The sequence below is a fragment of the Poecilia reticulata genome, chromosome 2, assembly GCF_904066995.2.
Source record: "Poecilia reticulata chromosome 2, P_reticulata-male-v2, whole genome shotgun sequence".
Classification (NCBI taxonomy): Eukaryota; Metazoa; Chordata; class Actinopteri; order Cyprinodontiformes; family Poeciliidae; genus Poecilia; species Poecilia reticulata.
In genome coordinates this window covers 33695546-33714688 of record NC_088831.1, presented here as the reverse complement: position 1 = coordinate 33714688, position 19143 = coordinate 33695546, and the positions used below count along the sequence as shown (strand labels likewise).

At 38.2% G+C, this 19143-nt stretch overlaps 3 protein-coding genes across 17 annotated transcripts in view; 1 reads left to right on the top strand and 2 right to left on the bottom strand.

Annotated features, from left to right (window-relative positions):
- Positions 1-2874, bottom strand: part of LOC103461644 (DIP2 acetate--CoA ligase A) — an 86941-nt gene extending 84067 nt beyond the window's left edge. For 10 of the 11 annotated variants that reach the window (XM_008403913.3, XM_008403915.3, XM_008403914.3 and 7 more), the window contains exons 1-2: positions 2679-2863; positions 2311-2491 (exon numbers count right to left, since the gene is read on the bottom strand). In XM_008403913.3, coding sequence (XP_008402135.2) covers positions 2311-2491; positions 2679-2696 — 199 coding nt within the window. In that variant the 5' untranslated portion in view covers positions 2697-2863. Of the gene's footprint in view, positions 1-2310; positions 2492-2678 lie in introns of all 11 variants that reach the window. The other variant, XM_008403925.3, reaches the window with a different exon arrangement.
- Positions 2875-4309: 1435 nt separating this feature from the next.
- LOC103461648 (CASP8 and FADD-like apoptosis regulator) lies at positions 4310-11304 on the bottom strand. 2 transcript variants are annotated; one of them, XM_008403931.3, is made up of 8 exons: positions 11002-11304; positions 10563-10885; positions 10385-10490; positions 10125-10260; positions 8308-8396; positions 7397-7475; positions 6302-6773; positions 4310-6219 (listed from the first exon to the last, which is right to left on the bottom strand). In XM_008403931.3, exons 2-8 carry the CDS (start codon positions 10850-10852, stop codon positions 6090-6092), a joined length of 1302 nt encoding a protein of 433 aa, XP_008402153.1. In that variant the 5' UTR covers positions 10853-10885; positions 11002-11304; the 3' UTR covers positions 4310-6089. The 2 variants fall into 2 exon arrangements, with proteins under 2 accessions (XP_008402153.1, XP_008402154.1); XM_008403932.3 differs by having other exon boundaries at positions 8347-8396; positions 11002-11278.
- A 1289-nt stretch (positions 11305-12593) lies between these two features.
- LOC103461646 (hyccin 2) overlaps positions 12594-19143 on the top strand; it is a 44088-nt gene continuing 37538 nt past the window's right edge. The window contains exons 1-2 of one of the 4 annotated variants that reach the window (XM_017303685.2): positions 12594-12789; positions 12921-13115. The gene's annotated coding sequence lies outside the window, so the exon portion shown is untranslated. The remainder of the gene's footprint in view (positions 12790-12920; positions 13116-19143) is intronic. The other 3 variants (XM_017303684.2, XM_081604216.1, XM_017303686.2) reach the window with 3 other exon arrangements.

Below are 19143 nucleotides of genomic sequence, written 5' to 3'. Positions count from 1 at the left end.
TTATCATTTTCCTTGCTGAGATTATGGTGCATTATTTAAAAAAAGTAATTACTGGACAGCTGCAAAGCAGATTTCGCAACATCTTTTAAACACTTACCCAATAAAATAGAAACAAAAACAAGAGAATTTGAAAATGAATACATCCCTGGAGGAAAACCTGCCTACCATTACAGTTATAAGATTGTTGCAGATTGTTTATTTCACACATCAGCTGGCCCTAGATGCTGACGCTGGAATATTATCTATCTGTGCTGCTGGATAGCTTCAAACTGATACTACTCAGACAAATCCATCTGATAAACAGCATAGGATAGTGTGCATCACACTTTGCATGAATAAAATGTTTCATGACATTCGCACATCAAGTGATTCACTCAGATATGCAAAAGGAACCAAGGTATGCTTCTCAATATGAGAGAAATGTGTCTAGATTTTCTGTCTCAGGCAGAAGAGCTCATTTTGAAGCATAGAAATCTTTACCGCAGGACTTGCAGGTTTTCATCTGCTTCTGATGAAATGAGTTACCTAAAATATACTGTACTCAGACACAACACAAGGGGGGATGCATTTTAAGAGCATCATTAAGGGGTGAAAAGTTCAGAGCAGCAGACAGGAATAGTCAGTGAGGGAGCAGCGAAAAAGAAGTCATCTCTTTAGCCTGCAGAACATGACATTCCTTTCTTTGATCAGAAAAAAAATATAGGAAGTATGGAGGCAGCGAGGCCTGGAGACAAACACGGAACAGGAGACAAGACTTGGAAAGGGACAACTCGGGATGTCAGTGGCAGAAAAGCAAGGAGATAGTGCTATCTGAGCTGGGACAAAGCAGGATGTGACATGTGGAGAGCAGGAAGAGGAAACTGGACATATATAGATTAGACGGGTAGCCACTCTTGAAAACATGTGTATTCCATTAGAGGCTTCAGAGGCAGCTAATGTGGTTGTTAAAGTGTATGCACCTTGGATCTACTTCTAACCATGGTGGGATTCTGCAGCAGAGACAATCCCCAAAGAGAAAAAAGTGACATCTAAAATGTGACTCAAGACCTGACCTCCTCTGTTAATCTCACAAAAAAAGAGAGAAAAAAACAAAACGGGTCAAATGACAAATCTAATCAGAATTAATGTAGGTCATTAATTAGCAGAACTTTATTACAGCTTAGCTAATTTTACTAGATAATAGGAAAGAGCTTAACAATGAGTCTCACTGAATTAACCCAAAAAAAAAAACAACAGAAGCCCTTTGTGGACAAAAACAAGCACTTCTTTCTTTTTGTTCAGAGGACTAGATTAGTGCATTGTGAGGATTTCTGCTTACCAGCAACCAATGAGCCCGCTGTAAGGAGCTGATTTACAACAACTTAGCGTTAAGTCCTGTGATTAGCAAACATGAAGAAATCTAATTCCAATCTTTGGAAGGATCAAGCAGGAAGGGCTAATGGAAAGTGGACACAATGCAGGAAAAAACTGCAATGAGGTGGCTTAAACAACATTTTGTCGGTTGAAGCGATTTTGTGGTTATGCATTCATAGAGCTAATGTGAGAAAAACATGTATATTTTTTTAAAATAAAAGATACATTTCAGATAACAGATTGAAATCAATGGTGTTGATCAATACCTTTTGAGTAATCTGCTTTGTTTTAATGCTTTGGGCTCTGTTTACAATAAAAGCCATAGTTGAAGCATTAAAAGGGATTTTGCAAGTAAACAAAACCTGACATTAAGTAAAATTATTAAAGCTGCTTTTAGAATAAATACAGTGGTTATAACTTTTATATGCGACAGACTGGCGACCTGTCCAGGGTGACCCCGCCTCTCGCCCGAAACGTTAGCTGGAGATGAGCACCAGCAACCCTCCCGACCCCACTAAGGGACAAGGGTGTATAGAAAATGGATGGATGGATGGATGGATAACTTTTATATGCTTCTAACAGAGGAGACTGAGTGAAGCATACATCAGTATCATGGGTGTGTCAGTGTAGTTGTTGGGTTAGGTCCATTTGATCAGATAGGATTGATCTGTGATCAATTGTAAAACTTCAGGACAAAAACACTTTGAATTAAATTCATTGTGAGTCATAACCTCCTGACCCTTAAGTCCCTGTTATGAGAGGATACAAAAAGGTAGAAGTTCATTTGGGGCATTTTTCTTCAAAATAAACAGATAAGAGGGGCTACAGTGATGCTGATATGTTTTCAAACAGTGTCACACAAAAAGTCAAAATAAAGGGCGGTGGTCCTGAAAGCTGTCACACCTAAAGGAAGACCCCAGTCAGGACACACTGGCCTGCAGTCCGAGCTTAACTTACCTTCAGACAGCTCCAGCTCCAGCTCCGCCAGCTTCTCCCGGACCTCCGCCGGAAGGGTCATCGCGACCGCCGGCGTGGGTTCCAGCATCATTGAGAGCAACCCGGCGGAGGTTCTCTCAGCCATGGTGGTCCAGTACAATGCGGTCCGCTGAGGCGATGAGGACAATGCCACAAAACGTGACTAATAATAATGAATAAAGATAAATAAATAAACCGGAGTGTACAGGCGCTCCTGGGTGCGTTTCGGCTCAGAGCGAACAGGGTGTTGGTGCCTCTCCTGCCTCGCTGCTGCTGCTACGTCTCGCAAAGGTGTGTGAAATCTCTCCCAACCTTCATGACACGGCTAGCTGCAAGGCTAGTGGACACACCTGGATCCGTGTTTCCATGCACAGAGTCCGGAAAGGCTTCTATCGGTGTGTCCGCGGCTGTCGGCTCGGTCGGCGGCTGTGTGTCCTCAACTGTGGAGGAAACTCATTCAACTCCTCGCTCGCTTCCCACGGCGCAGTGGCCATTGCATCATAGCAACAGCAGTCCTCACGGCGCGCGTTCACGACGAGGGTAGCTCGTATGTGTGTGAGCGTGTGTTTGTGAACTCTGTGCTAGAGCTCCTTACACAACTTGCCTGCCTCCTACTGTCATATTTTTGAGGCACTTACAATACTCTGAGATTTGCAGAAGCATTCCTGTGCTGTCTACGACGTAAATGAAATTTAAAGAAAGCCACAACCACAGAAAGGCAGAAAATATTTGGGGAAAATGCATATTTAGCATATTAAAGAAAAGTTGAGTGGAAGAAAAAAGTATGGTAGGGAAAAAAAATCAGACTAATGATAAGGTATTTTTGATAGAATTGTTATAAGCATTTTATAATCTACACATTAAAAATTATAATGAGCAGAATTAAATTGGAGGGACCACTTGCACATTTTTTATTTGCTTACACATTGTGCAAGTAGTGCATAAATTAACCCCCTAAATCTGTCAGGTTGCATTGTTTATTCAGTTTAAAAATTCAATTAATTTACTCAGCAAAGGACAGCATACCATATCAAGCAAATAAAGAACTTTAGTGTAAATTTGTCAACGTTACATTATGGATGAAATGTTTTTGAAGCTAAAAACTAAAAAATAATCTATGGACATTTGGTTTCTCTCCAGTTTGTTGAATGTCTCACTCAGAGTACCGAGAGGTAAAGTAAAGCAGGGGGAATCCAAATGTATTTTTATTGCACTCCCAAAGCCATGGAGAAATGTTCAGTTATTCACTGAGATTTATTTGCAAACAGTTAAGTGAAAATGAAATGTAAAATATTAAGCTACCACTGCGGCATTCAATTTACTATCAAACTCTTGTCGGTGTGTTTACATAAATCTGTTTTCCATTTTGAAAACAAATTGGTGCAGCTTACTAAAACTGTCAGTCAACAAAACAATCACTGAGATTTACACTGTGCAAAGATTTTAGGGCAGGGGTCCAAAACAGTAGGCTGAATATATGTTGGGTCGCTTTTACGAAGTCATGGAGAAGACACTTATATAGCAGTTATTGATAAGCTACAAAAAGCAAATGGTAAATGAGAATATTTTCAAGCAAGTTTATGAAAAATTGAGTGGAATGAAAAAGTGCGGTAGAAGATCTGTGAGTGTACACGGGTCATAGACAAGTTAAATAGTCATATAAGAGACAACCCGATTTCAAAGTTTGGTCAAGTTTGGCCTTCAAGTTTAGTGTGAAGATTTGAGTCAGGATTTCCTGAGCGCCGATATCATATATTTGTCAGAGTTGACATAAAGATGAAATCCATACCACTTCCTCTTCCCAATAATGACAACCAACATTATTTCTGTTGCTTGTCAAGCAGAAATAAATAAGCAATGAAACACATTCCAAAATAATGTTAGTGTTTTTGTTCAAAAGATAACAATGCCCATGAATATATCATGGAGATTGTACACTTCTAGCCATCACAGGTTAATAATTTGTGAGGTAAATAATAAATAAATAAATAGTCATTTATTAATCAGAGTAATAATTTACAAAGAGAAGCACAAAACCTGGATTAATTACATAGGGTTGCATCTCTGCTATCATGAGGTCCTGCTAATGAAAACGCTACATTTAATATTAGATACATCAAATACAAATACATTACATCTCAGGAACGTAAAAAAACAACAAAAAAGACGACTTTTGTACTACATAAATACAAAATGACAAATGTCCTTCAGATATAAAAATTAATAACAAAACAAGAGAAAATAATGTAAAGTAGTAAAAGGATCAGCGAGGTAACAGAAAACAATTGCTTAGTTATATTTTCAAAAGTTTTTAATGTTTATTTTGTCTGCCCAATGATTTTAGTTGAGATTTTTCATATGACGTAATGCTTTGCATGTTTGGTCTACCTTGAATTTACATCTTTATATCCGATTTCTCTTCAGCTTCCCTCTTTTTGCACTGAACATCAACATGAAGGGTTACCAGATATATCATATTCAGCAAAGACCTCACTGAAAGTTAATGACAATAAAATGAATGAAAGCAGTTTCACCAGGAAAAGTGTCAACAGTTTGTTGGTTTTAGATATCTGACATCATTCGTGTCTTAAGGATCTTCTCTATTAGCTGATTGTTAAAAATGTTCATTTTAGTTAGAGTTTTCAAATAAAGTGAATAAAAACACAAAAGGCTTTGTAAAATGGGCAACACATGCATAAAATGGGCAACACATGCCTGACAACAACATAAATATATAAATTAGATTTGAGATTTCATGAAGACTAGCAAAGCACAAACCTGAAATGATTCAAACCCTACAGGGTATGAAGGTAGCATAGTGTACAATTAATTTTTTACTTCTTTATGATGAAGTCTGATTTTTATTTTATTCTTTTTTTTTGCCATTAGCTGCCAACTAGTTGTTGATGTAAAATTTAATTTTAATGACATTTTTTGCTTGATAAAAAAAAATAAAGAATTTTTCAGTTTAATAAATAAAAAAAACATGAATGAGAAAATTCCTAGAGTCCTTCATTTACAAAGAATGTCTAAAAATGTAAAGATAGTCGCAGTGAACGTCATGTAAAGTCACCACAACAGAGGTCATGTTCAATGGTTGTATATGTCTGTATGTGCGAAAAGAGTTGAAAATAATTGAAAAGGGAACTGATCTGCAAGTCAAATATTTCAAAAGAAGTTGACAGTTATTACAAATTTTCAGCTTTTCTAATGTTAATCAATAAAATGAGTTTTCAGACTTTAGTTTGTGTGTGAGAAAACATACTTAAATATTACAGCACATAAACATAAGAATACAGTTTGCTATAGAAATTTAATTAAAAAGTGGTAATCATTCAATTGAAAAAGTGACATTTTGTTGTCACTAATTTTAAAAATTATAACTTACAGCTCATAAAACCCCAAATTTAATTGTTGTATTAAACATGCTTTGTTATTGTTCTTAGAATTTTCTAAGACGCTGAATTTTAGGAATTCATTAGCTGTAAGCCACAAATATCAAAACTAACAGGTTTAAACTTTGGAAATATATCATCATGTTTGCAATGAATCTCTATAATATATGATTTTTAACTTTTTGAATTAAATTACTGAAATAAATAAACGTTTAAGCCATTATTACGCCTCTATAGTGTCTTCTTTCATTTTAACCACTAGAGGTCAGTAAAGACATAGAAAACATGTTCTTCACGAGGCATGTAGTGAGTTCAGTGCCACAGTTTTAGGTGCTTAGTAAAAGTCATAATGTTTCTGCCACTTTTCTATTCTAGATAAAGACTTTTTCTCAGAGTGTGTTTTACATCACATCGATAATTTGCTTCAGGGTGTTTTTGGTTATGGTCATAAATGGCTCCATTCACCTTCATCTGAAGATCAAGCAGATCTGTTTTCCTGTGAAGATAATGACAGAAGCAGTTTAGATGAGCAGAACACGATGTTGAGCATAGTTGACTTTTATTGGGAATATTACCACCTCTTGGCTTTGCTTAAGGCATCAGTCAGTGCTTTTAGGTAAACAGAGTGATGCTGCTCTTGTAGCAGCTGGCTTTCATCTGTCCAGCAGTGACTCCAGAGTATGTCTGCTTCTGTGGGGAGGTTTTCTCTCATGGCTAAGCCATTGCAGCCGTCTTGCTCCAAATGCTCAGACTCGGGAGCCACGTAGCTCTGGATGAAGAAAAGTTTCGGCTTGCCGACCATCATAGGACAAGTGTCACCTAAGAAGAGATCTCTGATGTTTTTGGCAGAAAGACCTCTACCATACGAGTCTGTACCCAGGATATTGTCATCTAAGCTGCGGCTAATGATGCAGCAGACAAAAGCATCCTCGTTGCGGCTCTGTCTGTGTTTGGAGACTTCTTTAAGAGTTTCCAAAATCTCATTAGCACCCAGCATGGTGTGGTAGAGAATGTTGAAGTGGAGAGCCTTAAACGTGTTTTCTAACATTCCTGAGGAAGAAAAGATGACATGAAATTACAAAAAAGACATTGTGATCAGACACTAAACAATCATTTTGTATATCACTTTATATAGATGTGAGTAAATGTGTTGCCACCTATGGTAAAGACCTTTAACATAATATCACTGATCATCCACTCCACCTTCCATATATATCATACTTATAATTCATGGAAACAGAGCGTGATGGATTAAATATGAGAATTTTTAAATACATCTGGTCAACTTAAAAAGTTCATGAATACATTTTTTTATTATTATTTTTTTTTAGATTTACAGTATTTAAGTCGTGGTCTCAAACTGGAGTCTTCAAGGGCCAGACTCCTGCAACTTATAGATGCAATTATTTCTTAATATTTTTGTTTTCCCACAACATGTTAACCTTGACCTGTGTGTAGGGAGGGCCTGCTTCAAAACACTTTGAACAATAGCTCTGAAAACTAACAGCAACACAAAGCATCTGTTATAAAATGATGACGAAGAGGAATAAAAACAACAACGAGGTGCTTTGCACTTACGATGATTCCACATTTTACTGAATATTTTGGATGGAAATCAAAGTTTTGTTGTTGTTGTTTTGGTACCTCTTCTTAAATAAATGTTTTTTTCTCACCTCCATCATTACCTACGCAGTCAATAATAACACAAACTCCTCTTTGATCGGCCCTTAAGTTGTACTGGTCAGGTTGACTCTAAAATGTAAAAATATACATGTGTCATTAATGCATCATTACAAACCCATCACAGTAATAAAAGCACAGATTTAGGGTCATTTACTGTGGGTAAAAATGTCAATTGGGGAATTCTAATTATTTATTTAAACTATCCAAAATACAATTTTAATTGCCAAAAATCCTTTTTTTCTAACAAATACAAATTTGATGAAAATCAAATCAGATGAAAAGGCAAGATTAGTTGTAAAAATTCCTATAGATACTTAATCTAAAGCAGTGGTCCCCAAACTTTCCACCTCTTGTGGAAAGCATTCAGATTTTTTTTCATATATTGTATTTTCCAGTTTATATGTGGCTTTTTCTTCAACCACCAGGGGGCTCTATAGCAGGAAGTGTGTCCTGTAAACTGTGGGTGTTTTATTTTGCATGGCGCATTGCTGCCATCTGTTGGGCTTTTAGGGAACTGCTTGACTTTTATGTTATGTCAGTACAGTTGTTTGCTAGAGCAGATGAACACACGTGTTTGTTATGAACGCAGCATTCCAGGTCGAATTCTTCGAAGCATTGCCTGTAAGTAGCAGCTTATGTTAACGTATGAGGAATTCATATGTTAAAGTTACTTTCCCTCAATGGAATATATACCAGTCAGTCCCAGTGACAGTTTCACTAACGGTTTTTGCCCATGTGCTTTCTGGGTGAAAATCAATCGAGAAACCAAACTGACTCCAGCTCCCCACCAGAGAAGGGAAATGTTTTGTGGCCCTCACAGGAAAAAGTTTGGGGACCACTGATCTACAGTAAGGAACAGTAAGGTGTGATGTCAAATATAACACACAATACCATTTTATACCTTATATAAATTGTGATCTTTTTTCAATATTGTACTCACAGCAGCTTGACCACTGTGTTGTGGAGGCAAAGAGTGTTCAGATGTTGCACCTGTAAAATGAACAGAGGATGAGAGACAATTACTATCCATTCCTATTAGCTAAAAGCTTAACAAGAGTAGCATATAATGTTCATATATTTTTATTATCTAACCAGTGTGCCAGGGCTGTCTTGACTCAGCACTTGTTTCTTGTGCTTCGATGTAAACTAGACAAATACTTTCTGTAATTTGTTTAAAGTGATCTTGACCAAAAGTCCTCTACGGTTTCCTCAGACTTTTTTAAAATGATTTTTTCTTTTAGGTTTTTAATAATCTTTATATGTAAATGTTTGTTCAGTCTTGACATGGTTTGCAATCAATCACGACACAAGACACTAAATCTTTCGGTATAATAGCTTTTTCATTGGTGTTAAAATCAGATTTTATACCCATCAAACTATATTTAATATTTCATTTTATGTAGCAACAAACATTTGAAAACTTACGAGCAAACATTGCACCTGAAACAAAATTGCTTCCGATGTTAAGTCGTATTTTGTTCAATTATATATTGTACGACACAAAATGATGTCATCTCTGGATTTATTGTTTTTTATGCCTGCATAACTCATAGGTCAGTTTTAAATTGCTCTACAGACAGAAACCGCATTAATCTGAAATTATTCTGGAACAAAGACTGGGCTCAAAAACCTTCGATAAACCTGAAGAACAATCACCCACTGCTCCTGTTAACAATTAAATGATGCTAAATAAGGTGTACATAACAGACCATATTTTCTAATTAACCTTTAAAATCCTCATTATTATTTGGACAAACTTGATCATACTCAGACTTTCAAATGAAATAACTATCTTTAAAAAAGAAACACTTCATTGAAAAGTAATAAACTATTTAAAAAAAACTTTGGTTTTAACTAGACCTAAGGACTTGAATAGAAACTGTGAACAATATAGACTTTGGCAAGAAACATTTGCAAATTATGGTTATGAAACAGAACAATACATTGTTGCATATTTAAATCTTCAGCTAAGAAATCTGCCTTTAGCACTGTAATTAGATCTGTTAGGTTAAATTTACAAGTCGGTGACCAACTCACTCAACACACAGTTCTTTTACATTAATCAGAATATTACCTGTCATTATGCTACTCTTAACCAACCCTGAACCATTTCTCCTTTGTTAGCCGAACACATTGTCCTGCTGAAAGAGCCGCTAAGTAAAAACCATTTCCATGACAGGGTGAATCTAGTTTTAAACAATGCAGAGGGATGTGATACGTTTGCAAGTAACATCCACTTAGAATGCAGGACCTGTGGTTTCCCAGCAGATATCAACCTAAAACAACCTAAGCAGATGTTGGGCTTGCATTTTTGTAATAGTGCATCCTGATGTCAGATGTCCCCCAGATAAGTAACGCACACACACACCCATAATGGTAAAGGTTAAACAGACCAGGTGACCTCATTGTATCACAGTCCACATGGTCCAAATGTAATGGTTTTTTAGTGGTGGACACTATTACTTTTTTAGTGGTGGACAGGGGTCAGTATGCGCGTCTTGGCAAATCTGCAACTGTGCATCAATACACACAATACACTGTACTGCACCGTTCTATCAAAACCAGTGCAAAAACCTTCAGCTTCGTTGCATGCCTAATGAACCATTTCAGTCAGCTCAGAATCCAAAAAAAATTGTTCGTTTTCAGTTCCCTTTTCATAAGCATCTCGTGAGTCATTTGAAGCATTTAAATACTAACTTCTTCAATTAATATTCTCACCTGACATCTTGTAAGCAGCCACTGTTCTGGCCAGATCAAGCCTGCCAATATTTCGTAAACAGTCCTCGACAAGCTCTACTCTTTCGGGTGACACTAAATCCAGCTTCTCCAGTTCAATCATCACTTCCAAGAAGGTCTGTAACAGATCATCTGTAAGATTTTTCATTCAGTCAAAGTGAAACCCTCCCATTGCCAAAGCACATAGTCACAGAAACCCATACACACTCTCAGCCTGAAAGTAAAAGTATATAAGGGTTTACCTTGACATTTTCTGTTTTTTCATGGGATAAAGTCCTGCCTAATAAAAATTTGATTTGCTCCACATCCTCCATTTGGAGATTGTCACTTATAGTAACCATCAGTACTCTGCAAAAAGACAAAATGCGTTAGTGAATGAAACATCAACTACTGAAACTGAAGGTAAACAAAGTATATTACCTGAATCTTGGGAGAACTTGTGTCTGAATCTTCTTTTCTGTCTCGTTTCTGTCCACGTTATAGACTCTCTTTAGAATGTCGTAACGTCCTAGCTGCCTGAGGATGGACATTATAAACAGGGGAGGGTTCGGGTGAAAGTTTACTTTGACTCTTAAAGTCTCCCTGACGCAAGTCACGCTGCTGTCCGTAACCAAGCTCCCACAAAGGTAAATTGCCTTTTTACGGTCCCCAGTTGTCAGATCCTCCGCGATAGTATTGATCCTATGGTCATATTCTTCAAACGGAGACATGTTGTTTTGTCGATAGAAGTGAATTCACGACGACTAAGAAAAGGAAAGAAAAGAAAAGCATTAACTCAATATGGCAATAGTTAACGTGGAATTGAGGTTCGTGGTTGTTTTTGTTGTTGTCTCTAAAGTATTTACACAAAGCGACCTACCTTATAGCTTTGTAAAATGGCTTCAATGGAAACGGCAGTCTGCAAGTGATGACGCCTTTGGGGAAATACCCAGAGACGGAAAGAGACTACGTGGTGTATAGACACAGAAAACCCGTTTCGGGAAAGTTAAGATTGCAAATATTTTTAAAGGAACCTCGACTTTCATGACCGACGAGGGGGATTCTCATCCTGTAAAGCGAAAGTGAAGGAACAGCTGGTTTCCGGTGTGCAGACCCATGGCCGAGACCAACAATGCCACACCTTCCGATTTCTTTGTAAAGCAGAAGCAAAACTTCGATACTTCAAAAGGACTTCAACATTCATAATTGTTTTAATTTGTCACATGATAATTGTTTAACATGTACAGTTGAAAGTAGATTACTCGCCTGACACAGCGGTGTTCTGGCAAGAGCCATCCCCCAAACTAATATAAAAGTTATGTTAGTTTGTTGTCTTTATACTTTATCAACAGTTTTTAAAATTGGAAGTTAAATTGCATGATGCCATAAAAGTGAGCTCAGTAATATTTAAGAGTCCACAAATATTCATTATTGGAGGATGAAGATGACCTTAGACATGTTGTCCCTAACATTATGCAAGTTGTCAGCTTGTATCACAGTCTCCAGGATCAAGTCATCCCAATTTGTCATAAAACCTGCAGACACTTCCTTCTGTTCCACAAAGTATCACCAATCTAATGTTTAAAACTCAGATCACAGGTTCTACAAACTACACATGAGGGCACTTTATCTTGAGCTGTCTACTGTAGCATTCCCACAGCATTCTCTGATGCAGAACTCCTTCCTGCTCCACCCAAAGATGCACATAAACAATAAGTACACACAATAAGCAACAGGATAGGTAGCTGGGGCATGCTGGTTTCTGTTAGCGCAACATTTGCTCCTCTCCATGATTTCTTTCATGATACAAAATTGAACAGAAATTGTGATCTGTGATTATGTAATTTTCTCAAATGTCCTGGTTACACCTCAGTTGACTTTGGACTCTCAGGGTAATGCTACCCGGGCCAGTCATATTGCATAATATGTGTGGCTACGCAACAGGGGGTGCCAACTCCTCATTTACTATAGATGCAAAAATACAACACGAAACTAATTCACAGTGCAACTTAGAAATAATAAAGCCTTTAATGTTTTGTTTCTTGGGCACTCAAGCACCCCTTGCTGATGCTGTCCTGGGCAACTGCCCTTAATACCCTTATCCAAAAAATGCCACTGGTCTGAGATTAAATCAGACGAAAATCTTGAGTCGGAATAATGAATTCAATTGTTACACTGAAATTATTTTAGATATTGTTTTGGCTCGTCAGTCAAAATCTGATTAACATTTCTGTAGCATTAGGAGTGAAATATCTTGGGTATCATAAGCTTCCCATAATAATTTGTGTAAAATGTTAAATATACAAGAAATACATTTAAGAAAAGTAGTGGTGCTTTCACTCTTTAGCACATCATTGCATTTCTTCCTGTTATGCACTGTACTGTATCAGTTCAGACTTGAAATCCCGATTTAGAGTTTTCCTATGTCCGTGAATGCATCATTGCTACTCCCCCTGCAGATCACCGAGTTCCGCTCGGTCCAGCCAATCGCGTTGCACTGTCTTTCAGCACCATTGCAGTGTGGAGAGATCATTTGAAGCTCGGAGACACACAGGGATCATTGGAAGGAAAAGTACCCGACCTGAGTGACCGCCCTGGGCAAACACATCTTCTGCCTCCCTGTGATTCAGTCAATGTGTTACGGCTCGTTTGCCATTCTGCAGTCCAAGTGAGTATTAATTTACACTCGAGCTGGGGGGGGAAACAGAGAATTGTCCAGGTAGTCAGTCAGTCAGTCAGTCAGGGGGGCTGCTGGTGACTTGGAACATCATCAGCACTCTTGTGGATGTTAACCCGCAGCCAACCAGGAGACTTCCTCAGCGTCAGGTTGTGCCAGGACGGGTAGCTGGGGACCGCACACGCACACAGCAGATGCTCCCGGTGTTGGAGCTTGGCTGCCAGCAGTCAGCCTCAGTTAAGCGAGCCTCGGCCTGGTCACGACTGATGAAAAGCGAGGATGTCCACCAGGTGCTGACAAGAAGAGGCATGCTAACGGTATGCGAGACAAGCTAAGGCAGCTAACTCTTGTGTTTAGGCTCAGGCTGTCGTGGCACTTTTCGTTTTAAATAAAACCTTAGCTAACATTAAACTAACTGGCTAACGGAGCTGCGTATTTGTTGAATCGTCAGTGTAACTGGTTAGTTAGCTTCAGTGTTTTAGGTTAAACACCACAGTGTGTTGATAGTTTTATTTCTGACTACTACACATTTAATCTTGAATGTTTGGAGTGTATGTCTTGTGTCGGTTTTTTTTGTGAAGGATGAACTCCGACGGCAGAGCTGGTTGTCTTATTTTGAAAAATAGGTGCGGAAGCTTGAATTTTCTCTTATTTCGCCAGTTTTATGCAACATTCATATCTGATATGGCTACAGTAAGTGTGTTACTATGTTGATTGCATTAACAAAGTTACTGCTAAGTAAAGCAGTGCATTAACGAACAATGAGCAGTCATAACATTGTGATCATGGCAGCTTAAGGTTAGTACCCCTCATTTTGTTACAGTGTAGTGGTCTGTTAAAACAATGAAGCATGTTTCATGCTTCATTGTTTTATTATAGATGGCACGCTGTAATTTGCGACAGAAACGTTCCTCCTCAGGAACCAGGATTCATGTAGGACAGTCTGGGAAAAGTGTAGTATCTAACTGTTTTCCAGGGATGTGTAGGTCTGTTTTCCAGGGATGTGTAGGTAAAGTCCTGACCTAAATCTAACGAGGAATTTGAATCAAGTTTTAAAAAATGATACTCATAGATGTTCTCCATTTCATCTGACCGAGCCCGAGATATTTTGCGAAGAAGAGCGAGAGAAAATGTCTGCCCAAATGTTACCCCGAAGACCTGAAGCTGAATTTGCAGGTAGTAAAAGTTGTATGAACAACAACCGAAGGATGCGACTATATTTGCAAAATGCTGTCTTTGTTCTGGTGCCCTGCTAATGTATAGTGTAACTAAGAAATCTCTTGTTGGACACCGAGGTTCCTCTGTAAATAAAGATGTCCCAGCACCGCCATGGGGCCCTTTGGGTATTAAATTGGCAGCTGCTTTAAAGCACATTGGCTCTGTTTGCCCAACCTGGCAGACCCCGGCTGTTTAAGATGGAAAGGGGCCTTCAAGCAACTCTCCTGTAAACAGAAATGCATCATTCCTGATGGTGGTTAGTTTTACTTTAGTCAAATTGTTGTCTCATAGTGCAATGTCGTCCTTAGACATTTAATTATTTATCCTTTTTTTAGCTACTGAACCAGTGAATTAATTAAACATAAGTTAAAATGATGACGCTCTACATTGATAAGCTGCCATTACAATAATGATGTAATAGGCAAAAGATGCAGAGCTGAAGATCTAGATAATTCCATGCCATCTGCTGCTCATCGTCAGCTGCCTTCTTCCTCCTCCTCCTCCTCCTCTTCTTCCCTTGCTACATCTCTGCTACCATGTGTTTTGGGACTGGGCTATCATCAGAGCTGTGGTCTATTTTAGACAGAAACTCCATTTACCCACTTAATCTGCGTCCCCGTCTGCAGGAGTTGAGTTTCATGTGCTGCTCAGTGCTGTAATCTGTTCAACCCAACATCTTTAATGAGGGCAAAGACTTTAATATACAACCGGAAGCTGCAGGACTGTGCACTATACAAGAGACTCCAGTGAACTTTCTGTTAGCAAAAGTTTTATGTATTTGATGTAATTAATAATAGCTAGGTTTATTTGCACGTAGTCTATCTGGACCAGTTGCGAGCATATCGAAGTGTGTCTAAGCTAAAGCATCTCTGTTGCTGTATTGAACCCTCACAGTTTGTTAGCTCCCTCCCACCACTGGTGATGCACACACACAGAGGATCAAAGCTGTAATTAGCCTGGCATGGATTAGCAGTGGGGACTATTTTCCACTGTACAGTGCTCCCTCCCACAGAGTCACACAGGCAGACACGAACCCCCCCTGCCTTTACTCTTCTTCGAATGGAAAAAAGACGAATTACCATGTTGTTGCACACCATGAGGCTGAACATGTGAGAAACCTCACAGTTCTCCTTCAGCTTGGAGATACATTTGTTTTATTTCTTCAGTGAACTCCCTTTAAGCATCCGAGTTGGTTTCTAGATTTCCTCACGAGTCATTAAAGGCCATTTTATTTTTTGTTGTATGCAGTCAGCTGGACGTGTAATTGGCATGTAGGGAGAGCAATGCCACTGCTGACTTACTGCACTGCCAGATATGAAGTGTGTGTTGGCTGTCTCTGATATACATGAGGCTCTGTGAGCCAAACAGCAGTTCACAGGAGAAGAACAGCAGGACGTGTGTTGTCTCCTGCAGCAAGGACTTCCACTTTAAGTTACTGTTTAACTTTTGTCTTTTGTGTGCTAGACTGTCCATAGGAAAAAAGTCAGATACTCACACAATGTTCAATTTTACTTTGAAGTGAGAAAGAAGGTGGTTTTTGAGGATAGGTCCAGCTATATGATGGAGATGACCACTCAGGGCTGCTTTTAAAGCTTTTTTAACACTTAGGTTCACCTTAGATTGAACACAAAACACTAAAAATGTGTGTGTTTGTTTACTTCTCAAAAATCAACCTGTCTAGTCAAAGTTCAACCCCAGTAGCTCTGGTGATTTCTTACATTTTTGCAGAAAAACGTAACATAATGTCCAAGTTGTATCAACAGACAGAAACGTCCAGGATTGTTGACCCCAACATAGAAATGCAAGAAGGTTCGTGAATACACTTTTTCTTTTTTTTTTTAAATGAAAGAACTGTGAGAGCGTGTTTAGATTGTATTTCATAAGATATAATCAGTAATGGTTTATAGGAAGAAATGTTTATGAGTGTTGAGACTGTTTTCTGAATTTAATGCAGTAAAAAGGATTTATTAAACAACTTTTAGTTTGGCTTTAAAATGTAGTGGACACAAGGTTGTTGGCCAAGGGGAATTTCTACATACATTCTAATATACAATGGCAGTAAGGATTGGGTAAGAAGCAGGATAACAATCTGGATCCCTGGGTCACATTCCATGCTCCTTTGGTATCAAAATAATATCTTTGTTATTGCTCTGGTGTGAAGGACGAGTGCTTGATTGTGCTACAGGCTTTTGACCTGCCTTGGTTCCTTTTGGTCAGTGCTGCGTTTGCATCTCTCCATTATTCATGCAGCTCTGTGTTGTTGGGTCAAGTGGTTAAACTTTAATCCACTTCTCTGTCTGTTCTCAGTGAATAGATGACTCTCAACAGGTATTTCCGTCACGTGCTAAGCCCTTCGATAAATAATTGATAATTAATGTAAAATATAAAGATCTTTGCTGATGTTTGTTTTAACACTTTGTGAACATGCTGCTGGCTAAAGAATTTATCTAAATAATGCCTTTACCAAGCATTTCTCATGACTGCTTTTGTATGAAATATTGTTGTTGTTTTTGTTTTTTTCCCTTTGGTTGGACGTTTTTCAAACTTTGGTCTCATTGACCAATGTGAACATATTTGGAGCCCAAACATTTATGCTCTAATTTTTTCATTTTTTTTTTTTTGTGTGTTCTCTTGTACACAAAGCAGCAGTAAAGAAAGTATTTCTTCTGAAACCAGTCGCTATTCCCCTTTGGTGATAAACTCAGACCAAGCAGAGGAATCTCAGCAGCTCATCGATGAGTGCACACTAAAAGCAAAGTGGCGTCATGGAATCAGCTGAGGGACAACAGCGTAAATTGTCGGAGAGGCATTTTCCACTATTCATGTCCTCCCTCACACACACACAGACAGTTTCAGCTCAATCATTTAAGCTAAATATGAAACACTTGCTCTGACAACTGTTTAATATTTTAACAAGTTTTTTTTAGCAAAGTGTTGCGATGTTTCTTGTCCTGAGGTGATACCGTGAGGGATGTCTGAATGAACAATAATTTTATTAAGAGAGAGGAAGCTGTGTTCTTGATGTACACTTGTTCAGATATTTAATAGCTGTTTATGAAAAAACAAAAACATTAAGGAAAGTTGTCTAATATTTAAAGGCAACATATTCCAAAATTTGGGAGGCACAATAGAAAAATCTCTATCTCCTCATTGACTAGTAGGGCATTTATAAGCCAACATTTGGATTTGAAAGTTATTACATGATGCAGAGGGAACCAATCAAGGGAGGAGACGATTGGATAGATGTGTTTATGTCTGTGTACCAGTGAAGATGGGCAGCAGCATTTTGAACAAGCTGAAGACGTGAAAGGGATGCTTGACTGACACTAGCATAAAGTCTAGTCTCATCTAGTTAAGACGAGATGAGATCAAGGTGTTTATTCTCTCCAAGTCAAGCCTAAAAAAAACTGGCTCAGGTTTTTCTATTACCTTGCGTGCAAGAAAGGTTTTTAAAAAATGGAGCTGATTTGTTTATGGCTGAGCTTGGTAATTCAAGATTTGTTGCATGCTGATGGATGAATTATTTGAGACAACCAAAATTAATAAGCAGGTTGTGAGAGGTACTATTAAGCCTGAATAAAATGACCGCTGTTTAGCTTTTATAGAAGCACCGAAATTGTATAACTATACAGGCCTTGATGTCTAGAAGGTACATTTTATTGGGTTTTTAAACATAATATTAATCTGTTTGGTTTAGCTTTATACTCCATTTTGGTATTTCATAGTATTAGTCCCCAATGGATTTAATGAAATTCTAAATATGTTTGAATAAAAAGTATGTCTTGTAATGTGTGTACACATAAAATTTTAAAAATATTTTAATGCATTGTCTCTTTATGGGTTTATTTAGTTTCTTAAATTATTTTTATTTGTAACACTTTATACTTCTGAGAGTGTTTGTCTACTTTTAGTTGGATCTCTTTGTCATAATTATTTCCATAATATCATCTCCTCAGGCCTTCAAATAAACTTCACTGCTGTTACCTGCACATTTCTCTTGTCCTTTCCAATTTGTTTTTAATTTCCTTCCATTTTTATCTTACATAAAGCCCTTTATGTAATTGCTTTGCCATGTACGAATACTTTGCTAACAGATAAAACAGAAACTAAGCGATCATTGTGTAAAATGAGCAAACGATTCACTACTAAGCCATAGAAAAACTCTCTTTGCTCTTGGCCAAGTTTGATAAGCTATGTTTCTGCTTATAGAAAAAATAAACTGTTTGTTTTAGCTCTAATTTTACTTCCCATTGAAAAGTTGCAGGTGGTACTTTCACCAAAACATTTCTCGCTCTGGTTCTTGTGTGAAGGGAAAACTGAACACTTTACTGGTGGCTTTAATGCATGTTAAGTGATCAAACTGGAAGATCATTCCACCATCTCCTCCCCATATCTGACTCCGTGTGTATGTGTAGGGGAACATAGGTTCTGTATGTATCTTTAGGATAGAATGCTGAGTCCAGTAAGGCTCCTATAGGAACCTTCATCCTCACAGTCTTTGCTTCCTGCTGGGCTTTACCCTCCTGTTGGTCAGCTTTCTGCTTTACTGCTCTGTTTGCCGGTCACGACTCGCTCTCCTTCTGAAGTTGAGCCGATGCCAAAGCCGGGTTGATTCCAGAGAGCCTTTGAATTATTGCCAACTTTTTTTGTGTGTGTGATATGATGGCAAAAAAGGGGAAGGAAAGTGGAGTTGTTTAGTGGAGCGATGCATGCAAGAGTTTGCAACCTAGTCTGTCAAATGTACAAGAAAAACCCGGGACGTTAAAGGTAGTTTATATAATTTCATAATTTTTAGATGTCTGGCGGTTCAGTGCCTGCAGTGATTGGGTATTTCATTAGGAAGAAACTGTCTGGCCAAACCTCAGTGGTTAATACTCATTTTCTTGGCTAAGGTTGTTTGCAGAACTCTGTCATTGTCCTGCTAATGTAATTTCTTTGCCTCATTCCAGCACTATGACTGGAGCCAACTGTCGCCCACTCTGTTGCTTAGTTAGTTTAATTTTTCTAATGCATATATTCAGTAAAAGGAGCTTAATGTCCTCTGGCTGGATTGGAGACCTCACAGCATCCTTGGTATCCCAGCTACCCCCCTTCTTGTTGGTCTCCTGGCCTGTGTTAAATGTCTCT

What these genes read in the sequence shown, in the direction of transcription:
- LOC103461648 (XM_008403931.3), bottom strand. Translation starts at nt 10,852, where the DNA reads ATGTCTCCGTTTGAAGAATATGACCATAGGATCAATACTATCGCGGAG. An exon ending in CAAGTTCTCCCAAGATTCAG is followed by an intron (nt 10,491 to 10,562) that starts GTAATATACTTT and finishes GTCTTTTTGCAG; the next exon opens with AGTACTGATGGTTACTATAA. An exon ending in GCCTTAAGCAAAGCCAAGAG is followed by an intron (nt 6,220 to 6,301) that starts GTGGTAATATTC and finishes TTATCTTCACAG; the next exon opens with GAAAACAGATCTGCTTGATC.